Source organism: Leptodactylus fuscus, chromosome 4, assembly GCF_031893055.1.
Source record: "Leptodactylus fuscus isolate aLepFus1 chromosome 4, aLepFus1.hap2, whole genome shotgun sequence".
In the NCBI taxonomy this organism is placed as follows: Eukaryota; Metazoa; Chordata; class Amphibia; order Anura; family Leptodactylidae; genus Leptodactylus; species Leptodactylus fuscus.
Window position 1 is genome coordinate 175659247 of NC_134268.1, and position 10434 is coordinate 175669680.

General features: G+C 43.9%; 1 protein-coding gene across 1 annotated transcript; it reads right to left on the reverse strand.

The window, feature by feature from the left end:
• Positions 1-7294: 7294 nt before the first annotated feature.
• Positions 7295-10185, reverse strand: LOC142201172 (nondiscriminating glutamyl-tRNA synthetase EARS2, mitochondrial-like). The gene is made up of 5 exons (XM_075271999.1): positions 10175-10185; positions 8827-8965; positions 8333-8463; positions 7854-7989; positions 7295-7369 (listed from the first exon to the last, which is right to left on the reverse strand). Exons 1-5 carry the CDS (start codon positions 10183-10185, stop codon positions 7295-7297), a joined length of 492 nt encoding a protein of 163 aa, XP_075128100.1.
• Positions 10186-10434: the final 249 nt, after the last annotated feature.

The window sequence follows — 10434 nt, forward strand, 5'->3', positions numbered from 1 at the left end:
TTGAAATCAGGACATGCCAACCGGGACCATGGGACAGGACACCGAATCCGCGGAATCCGGGACAGTTGGGAGGTATGCATCCAGTGAAGAGGCGGCAGCATTCACCTGAAAACTGAGGCCTCATCAACCAGCTGGTCTGAGTGGGTCCTGAGTGTCAATCAATTTTGGAGTGCTGCCTCTTTTTTACTTTGCTACAATGATCATTTTGCCACTGACTGAAAGTTTACACCCATTGTGCATATTTACATAGTGCTGCTCTCTTTTTGTACTAGATATATATATATATATATATATATATATATATATATATATAGACACAAAAGAAAAGAAACAAAAACTTGCAGTGCTCCCAAAAATCGAATGACCCTTAGATAGATAGATAATGACATAGATAGATAATGGGATAGATGATAGATAATGACATAGATAGATAGATGATACCGAATGTCGTCTTTCACATTCTTCATTGTCCAAGATTCTGTACCAAGATGTGCAATATCTGCAATAGGAGCTGCAAACCCAAGACGTACTCAGCTGCCTGATCTACACGGCATAGACACAGAGGAAAGCATAAGGTTCCATGGTAGCATGACATCAACACTGGCTCCTGTGTGTACAGGGACATAGGGAATGTGACATAAGCACATGAGTGCGGGTAATGCAATGTACAATGTGATTGGTACATGGTGTCTTGTGCCCGCACCAAGTGATCATCCTGTGTGCCCATAGTTGTCTTTACCTGTTGCAGGTCGGAGCACAGTAACAGAACTATGCAGTATTGTCATACCACCAATACCAGGAAGAGCTACATGAGTATACCACTGCCCAGGAACAGCTTGGCCGACAAGACGCACCTGCCCACCTGTGGCTGCCAACTGTCAGCTGCAGACATGAGGATGCTGCAGAAAAGTCAAGTCAATTTTATATGCGGCAATGCATGCCTTTTCCCTATAGATTTAATACAGAAGTAAAACAGCAAAGATGCAATGTAAAACACTGCAGAAAATGCAAAGTTCCCACAGTGTTTTTTAGCTGTATCGTGCAACGTGAGGCCTTAGCCTAAATGAGCTTTACCATCATAGCAAGTTATAAGTTGCAGATCAGAGGAGATCGGTCAGGAGAGCAGGGAGAAAATAGCCAAAGTACAGCACTCGGCTATCTATGTCACTTCCATTGAAATTAATGGAGCGGTACGTGCTGCCCGGGCTACAACGCCATTCACAAGGGTCAAAAATTCCTATTCTCCTGATAAGTGGGGGACCCACAGTGATCTGCAAGTTACCCCCCCAGTCCACAGGATAGAGAATATCCTTCCAAGATGGGGAAACTCCTTTAAGCGATTTGCACCTTTATCATCGTAGCGCTTTTAGGGTGCATTCACACTACGGAACGCCAGCGTGTATCAGAGCCGTACACGCCGGCGTTACAGCAGGGCTGCCGGACACTTCCCATTCATTTCTATGGGAGCCGGCATGCGAGCGCTCCCCATAGAAATGAATGGAAAAAAGCAGTCCATTCATTTCTATGGGGAGCGCTCGCATGCCGGCTCCCATAGAAATGAATGGGAAGTGTCCGGCAGCCCTGCTGTAACGCCGGCGTGTACAGCTCTGATACACGCTGGCGTTCCGTAGTGTGAATGCACCCTAAGGCACAAATCTTGTGCCTATTAATTTCTCAGTTTATCCTTATATAGTTTGGGGCCGTGGGGTGGATTTATTAAGGTTGGCATTGTAGCTGTGTAGATTTCAGGGATCATCTACAACATAAATAGACCCTAAATGTAGCAGCCGCGGTGGCCCACGCCACACCCTCTTACAGTACAGTGGCAACAGTGGCGCACACAGGGAAAGTGGCTAACAGATTTGTGCAATATTGTGCAACTTTTTTATGCCTTGTGAGCTTGAATACTGATGTACAGGACAAGATACATTTTCCATGCATGTTTTTTTTCTGATACAAAATTCCAAACCCACTGCATAATCCTAAAACATTGCAGGAAAAAAATAGGAAACTTAGACATTTCTGTCAAATCCACTTCTGGCTGTGGCTCAAGAGAAGAGCAGCCATCTTATTACACCCACAGTTGGCCAAAGCACTAGAATATTTGCCCAATTTCATAGTAGCAACAATCATACCAAATGGTGCGGTGTTTATGGCGGTACGTGCGGCGCAGATTTCACCCCATGTAAATGGTGAAATCCGTGGTGACGCCTGCAACATAAACTGAAATGGGGCAGAATGAAAAGTATCAGTCAGGATACACTGCAGATATAGGAGAGCATTATACCTATAGGGGGAGGAACCCTATATATATATATATATATATATATATATATATATATATATATAGTATATATATATATATATATATATATATATATGAAATGGTTAATCCCTCTCTATCCCGGATACACTAAATCTAGAGTAAAGCTCATTGTAAGAGGGGACAGAATTTTCACCTGTTCATTTTCTGCACCCTTAGTGCCAGAGTGCCCCCTTAAGATTAGAGTACCCCTAAAGAAGATTACAGTGCCCCTAAAGAACATTAGAGTGTCCCCATAAAGAAGAGTAGAGTGCCCCAATAACCATTGTCAGAGCCCTTTTTGATTATGTTTTTTTTATAGACCCCCAGGAACATGTATTACACATATATTCTTTCTATACATATTAGTAGTAACACTTTATATAATTATGGGCACGGCCGGCCCTCATATAGCGGTCACTTCTTCCCCATCTACTAATAATACAGCACTAGAAGTTGCCATAAAGGTCTCTCCCAATCCTCAGGACACTGAACTGTCCCGCATGATGCCAACCTCACAGTGTATGTGGCAGTGCAGGGCAATGGAGCACTGTCAGGCAGAGCTACCTGAAGGGGTCTCACGGCCATGACATCATGTCACCTGCACACAGCCAACTGACATTCAGTTCTTAACTGTTGACGGCAGAGAGAAGAAGCGATTCTACAGATTTCTACAGATTTTTTTTTTTTGCCTCTTGGATATTATTGGACTGAGTGAGATGACCAGAATGGCGTCCACTGGAAGAGGAGACCACGGAGAGGAGAAGAAGAGAGAAGAGAAGAGGAAGAGGAGAGCGACAATGGATTAAAGGAGAAGACCAAGAAGAGAAGATTCCAGGATAAAGGATTGGAGGACCAAGAGCCGACCCCTGGAAGCAGCCAAGACGCTACAACATCAGGCCCCTACCCCGGCCTTACCATCAGCCGCTTCATCCTCCACAAGATCTTGGGTAGGGGCAGCTTTGGCAAAGTAAGTTTTATAACTTCTTATTCATTTTGACCACCACTTTTTTTCCTGTTGTCAACATTGCAGACTGGATAGATATTAATTGTAGTCTAGGTCTATCGGGTGACTGTTAGAACACCCAGAGACTTTCCTGCCCCCATGACCACTGTTGTAGGCCCCATATCTCATCTGTTCTGTGTATCACCATAATTAGGTTTAGTGTTAATATAAAGGGGTACTCTGACTCATGGAGCATCTCAGGATCAGAGCTGTAGGGGGCGGACTGTTTATTTCCACGTCCTGGTCTATGCTATACAATACATACATTGATCCAATGTGAATATGCTTCTGTGTAGAAAATGGATCCGTTTTTTTTACTATTGATCTCTATGTAAACGGACGATCATCTGTTGGCATCCATTAAACGGATCAGAAAAACAGAAATAAAAAAGACGTGATCCAAATGGAGCCGAATGCTGATCCCAAACCAATCCACCCAAAAAACCATCTTGCGCCTATTCTGTCTATTCCCACATGGTAATAGTAGAGTCCCCCTTTATGGCCTTTCAACACAATCCCAGAACTGACACTACATGATGCCTATAGCTCAGCTTGGTTGGATGGTCCTGGGCGCTTGCAGTCTGGCCAGTCCCTCCGTCCTTCCCTGTTCCTTAGGTCACAGGACATTCAGAGCCTCTTTTCCTTTTAGATGTTATAACCATTTTCTATTTGTCTCCTTCAGGTTTTCCTGGCATCAGTCCCTGGCCGACAAACCTTCATGGCCATCAAGACCATCAACAAAGGAAGGGACGATATGGAGACCATCCTGAGAGAGCAGAGGATACTTGCCGCAGCCAGAGACTGTCCCTTCATTTGCCACCTGTATGCCGCACAACATTCTGAGCAGCGGGCGTATTTCATCACCGAGTATCTGTCTGGCAGCAGCCTGGCATCTTTGGGGCAGAGAACCTCATGTTGGATGCAGAAGGCCACACCCGTATCATCGATCTGGGGCTGGCCCAAGATGGAGTCACTGCCTCCACCAAAATCTGTGGCGTGACGGGCACCTTCCACTATATGGCCCCAGAGGTGCATTTCAAGAAAGGATATGGTATATATATATACATTAGCTTAGTAGAGAAGAAATTGGAAAATATGTAGTTTTAATATAGTCGTATAAAAAAAAAAAAGTTATACGGTAGGTTATAACTCACACATGCACACACATATAGAATATATATATATATATATATATATATATATATATATATATATATACACATGTATACTCTATCTTAGTATAGAGCAAATAGGATAATATATAGTTTTAATACTATAGTACAATAGAAAAAAAAAAAAAAGATGTAGGTTATAGTTCACACATAGGAAAAAATAGTATAGTATATCTATATACACATACAGGTATACAGTAGTGACATATAACATTCATATAATAATAAAATGTAACCCCGCCCCATCTATAAATAAGATTAGTATTAGACATGGTATAATATAATAGGAATATACCATAGTAATGTAATATAATAAGACCCCTCCCCATCTATAAATAAGATTAGTATTATACACATACATATAGACATAGTATAATATAATAAGAATATATTAATATAATATGACCCACCCCCATCTATAAATAAGATTAGTATTATACACATACATATAGATGTAATATAATAGGAATATATTAATATAATATGATCCCGCCCCCGTCTATAAATAAGAATTTCCCTTTTCCCTCCTCCATCTTTGTCCTTGTCTTTATTCTCATTGAATGTCCTTGTAGTAAATGTTGTGCAGGCCTCGATGTCCTTTCCCCAGCACTCAGGATCTTTAAAGGTCTCCAATCTCACTTAAGTCAATTTACCTATAGATGTTTATAGGTGGTGTGAACAGAGTCCTAAAGGGGTTCTCAGCTCTTTACCATCCCTTCCTGTAACCTGTGGTCGGACCTGACTGCAGGCGTTCAACTTTCCCTACAGCGCCTCTACAGGTAATGAAGTATAACACACTTCTCACTAACATCACTGGGTTGTCCATGGACGTGTTGGGTCTTCTGTTAATCCCATTCTGGCTAATAGTTGGTGGTACTGACTGGAGGACACCCCTCTATTACCTCAGAATTCCCTTTGGCAGTATTTTATATGGGTTTTCTAAGGCCTGGTTCACATCTGTGTTCGGTATTGCGTTCGGGGAGTTCGCTTGAGTACCCCTCAAACGGAATACCAAACGCAGATGCGAACCGGGCCTAAGACAGGCAGCAACTTTATTGGTAATATCGTAAACAGTGAGGATTTGTTACAGTGTATCAGTGCAGGACTACAGACTAGACTTAGTGGGATACACTGGATGATGGTGGGTGGTGTAATGCTGCCCCCTGTAGTCAGGGCCCTTATCTCAATCATGTGTTTCATATCAGATCCCCAGAGGGTAACATTTATAAAGAAGGAAAAGACATTAAAACCAAGAAATCCAATAGGAACCGCGTATTCCATCATTTCCTACTGTATCTGAATCTGAGAAAGCAGAATGACAACCAATATGGCCGCCACATTGACTGCCACAGGGGTTGTCACCCAAATTCTACAAACAGTGGAATTCTACAAACAGAGAATGAAGATGACAGCTATCTAATGTGTATGGCCACCTTAGGTTGTGTTCATATACAGCAATTTGGTGCTGATTTTGAGGCCGTCACCCTGTGTGAACATGCCCTTAGGGTTCAGCTCCAAACAAATGCCCTTCACACCCCCCATGTAAAGAAAGAGGATATTTTATAAGAACTTTTATTTAAATTTTTACAACAGCCAAGTAATAAGGAGTCCCCTATGTACGCCCTGCCCCGGGCACTGCTGTTGTGATGATGGGGAAGTCCCCGCTTTCCAGGTTCTATAACAATACAGTACATCTCATTTGGGGGCGTGGATCCACAATTCAGCTGGGCAGAGCTTTCTGTAGACGTATACCGTATTTTTTGGACTATAAGACGCACCCAGGTTTTAGAGGAGAAAATTAGGGAAAAAAAATTTTCAGGCAAAAAATTGTAAAATATTTAATGTATGGGAGTTGTAGTTTTGGAACAGCTGCAAGGCCACATTGACAGGTGACCCTGCAGCTGTACGGGGATGTATAGGGCATTTTTTCGTGGGGCCAGGTGTACTTTTTAGTTATACCATTTTGGGAAATATTTATTGCTTAGATCACCTTTTATTTAAATCAGAGGCAAAACGGTGAGAAAAACCCGGCGGTTTAGCACTTTTGATCTTGACGTTCACTGTACATAAAAATATTAGTAGACCAGGCATTTTCAGACACAGGGATACCTAATGTATATGTTTCACAGTAATGTTATACTTTTATATGTATTCTAGGGAAAGGAGGTGAACTTTTATTTATTTTATTTTTTATTATATTTTTTTTAAGTGTTTTTTTTGTTTTTTTTTTTACTATTTTATTATCCCCCGCCTAGGGGGCTTGAACCTGCAATCATTTGAGATGATTGGGAGATGGGAGATTCTCTACATTACTATCGCGGAGTGTCATAGACCAGCCGTGATAGTAATATATATCTATGACATGCCTGGGAGCCTTCATTAGGCTCCCGGCTGTCATCGGAACAGGTCGGCTCCTGCGGCCTCGCCATGCAGGAGCCGGCCTGCATCACTAAAGGTATGGGGCCGGTGGGGATCGGCCCCGGGGCTAACTTTAAACTGCTGGGACCTGCGGAGGAGGAGTGGATTTGCAGCATGGCCGCGCTACTGCCACCGCTGGTTTTCTTCAGTGGCAGGAGCGTGGCAATCTGCAGGCCCCGGCAGCTAAGACAGTCCCCGGCATCTGCTGTAATAGACCGGCGGATGCCGGGGAGTGTTTTAGCTGCCGGGGCCTGCAGTATTGTCACGCTCCTGCCACTGCAGAAAACCAGCGGTGGCAGTAGCGCGGCCATGCTGTAAATCCGCTCCTCCCCCCACATTCGGACTATAAGACGCACCCTCATTTTCCTCCAAAATTTGGGGGGAAAAAAGTGCGTCTTATAGTCCGAAAAATACGATAATTGCCTCCTTGGGTCCTAGTGACAGCATCATTTCAGCCACACTGGGTCCGTTCTAGAGAGGAAGAAGGAAGCTTCTATTATTCATCATAATAGGAGTCATATTGGTTTTTGGGCTAAAATATTGATGACCTATCTTGAGAATAGGTCATCAATATCAGATCAGTCGGGGTCTGCAACCACAACTGTTCTCAGCAGCTGATAAACAGAGAATGGATCAGGAAGCAGACAGCTCCGTTCTCTATGTAGTAGCCAGACCAGGTACTGCAGATAAGATCTCATTCACTTTAATGGAAGCTAAGCTGCAGTGACTCAATTCAGCCACAAGGCAGAGAACAACGCTATCTGCTTTCTGTTCCATTCTCTGTAGATCAGATGCTGAGAACAGTGGGGGTGTCGGACTACCACTGATCCAATACAGATGACCTATGTCTAGGACAGTAAAAATCAGTCATCTATGATACTTCCTATGATAGTGTTTTCACGTGCTTGGCCCATAGAATAGCGACTACCTTGTACTGTAATGGGTTTTACTGTACCTCGAGTCTGCTGAGCAGCAGACGGAGAAGTTTCATGGATGTGCTGTATTTGGTGGCTTTCAGCTGCTGTAGATGGCTCTTCAGCTCCATACTTAACACTTCCAGGCCGGTGATACTGTGGCTGTTCTGCAGAATCCTGAAAACAATAAGTTCCAATTTCTTCATCACTGACGTGAAGATGACCTGTACTCTAATAATTCAGGCCTCGTCACAGTATAGGCAGCAATTTTATCCATGCAGCAGTATCATATTATATGTAATTTAGCATGAGAAGGACGTACCTGACTGACTGTTAGGAACGCCCTTCTGACTGTAAAGAGCTACGGTACCGACACCGATAGCGCTTTACCCAGGGCACAGATTGGGAAAGCCGACAGTGTGCTGAATTCAGCGCACTACGGCTTTCCAGCAGTATATAGAACTGCCTGTTCCCAAATTGGTGAAAGGTCCTCTTTAAGGACACGTAGAGTAATACCCACTGCACAACAAGGCTTCCAATCTCAGTGGCTTCACTTGATAGGCGATGAAGATCTTCCTGCTGCACTGAGAGGCGGATCCACAGATATGAGTAATTTGGAGACACATGATCCGTCAGCAGGTTCAGGTGTCCCTGGAACATAAGAAGGCAGGAATGTTAGCTTAGGACAATATAGATGAGTGATGAGAGACATATGGAGAGATTGCCCGCAGCTAGGACCCCTACTCATTACTCAAACTGTAATGGTGATGCAAACTTAGCACTGATCGATCTGTTTTATTACCGATCCTCCCATTCACCCTTGTAAAAGAACCCGAAGGGCATAAAGTCACCAGGAAGAAAGTCAAAATATGCACAATGTAACTTTACCTCCATAATTCCACATTTCATTACAGTGCACAGTATCAGACATTCCAGACTATCAGATAACGGACTAAAGGAACTTCTCTGTAATTTAGCCAAATAAAAACAGGACTGGCTGTCCTCATACTGAACCTTCCTCAGCACTAGTATCTTCTCAATGTGCTCTTTATCAAATGTCAGATCCTTGTACTTTTCCTGCAGCAGTGTCTGTAGCTCTGCCACCAACTGTGCGCGGGTGTCAGCACCCTCAATCCACCGGGTGTAGTGAACCCTGCAAGGAAATGGAGGGGTTACGTAGTGTAGGGATACCATAGAGTTCATGGGGTCGGCAACCTTCAGCACTACAGCTGTTGTGGAACTAAAATTCCCGGCATGCCCAGTTGCTCCGCTCGTATTAGAGCTCCCACACAAGTGACTGGGACATGCTGGGAGTTGTAGTTTTACAGTAGTGCTGACATTTGATGATCCATGAATAGTGAATATTCGGAGTACATGTCAAAAACTTTAGCTGTTGAATTCGGGAAGCCTATCCATATCCAGGAGAGCAGAAAGGGTGCTGATGCTCTGCAGGTTGTACTGCTGTATGAGTTCAGGGATTGTGCGACCGATCTGGTTTCCTATATAAGAATATTTAATACAAAATTTTTTTACAGTGCAATAAAAATTTGGCAGTTTAAGGGTAAATTCACATAAAACAGATTTGTTGCAGATCTGAAAAGATTTCCATTCATCATGGAAGCAAGCATAGAATTCTGCTGTGTGTGAGCGCCCACTAAATGGGTTGTACATACCTCCCAACTTTTGAACAACAGAAAGAGGGACAACATGTGCTGCAAATTTAGCTCAGCCCACTTTATGTTGACTCCGCCCACTCTCATTCATTTTCCAGGTGCCCTCACACAGTATAATTCTCCTACAGTCACCCGTACATTATATGCCCCCACATTATAATGTTCCCTTCCAACTGCCCCACTGTATTAAGTCCCTCTCCTGGTGCCCCTGTTTAAACATGAAACTGGAGCAGCTGGAGGGGACATTAGCAATGGGGGTAGTTGGAGGGGGACAATAAATTAATGGCAGATGAAGTGGGACATTAAACGGGGGCAACTAGAGGGGAGCATTAAACTCGGGCAGCTAGAAGTATACATTAAACCGTAGGTGTAGCTGGAGGGGGACATTACACTGGGGGCAACTAGAGGCAGACAGGATCCACTCCAGCTACTCCCAAGGTTTAATGCCCCCTCCAGTTGTCCCCAGTTTAAGTGCCCCCTTCATGTTCACTCCTTCATCTCTGCCCCCGGTTTAATCTCCCTCTCTCCATTTCTCCCTCAGTTTCATATCCCCTTTCATCTGCCCCCAGTTTCATGTCCCCCCTCCATCTCTGCCCCCAGTATAATGACAAACACACACACACACACACAAAGACACACACTCTCTCTCTCCATCCTGCATCTCACATTCCCCCATCCCTTCTCAGTACCTTACACGCATCTCTTCATTGCCCGGGCACTGACACGCCAACCTAGTTATGTGACCGTGTGATGTCACACAAGGTCCTTGAACCATAGTGAAGTGTTCCTCCGATCACCAGAGCCTTTTATCTGTTATAAGAGCAGGTGGTGATCGGAGGAACGATTGTTCAGTAAAACATTAAAGGGACATAGCGGGACATGTAGGGGTCTGTACGGGACCGTGGGACAGGGGTATGAAAGTGGGACATGTGATGTACTGGACGTCATT

Excerpts from the sequence above, each read along its gene's own strand:
- LOC142201172 (XM_075271999.1), bottom strand. Across the intron at positions 8,464-8,826 it reads AGATACTAGTGCTGAGGAAG|GGACACCTGAACCTGCTGAC; the intron begins GTTCAGTATGAG and ends CTTATGTTCCAG. Across the intron at positions 7,990-8,332 it reads ATTGGAAGCCTTGTTGTGCA|GATTCTGCAGAACAGCCACA; the intron begins GTGGGTATTACT and ends TATTGTTTTCAG.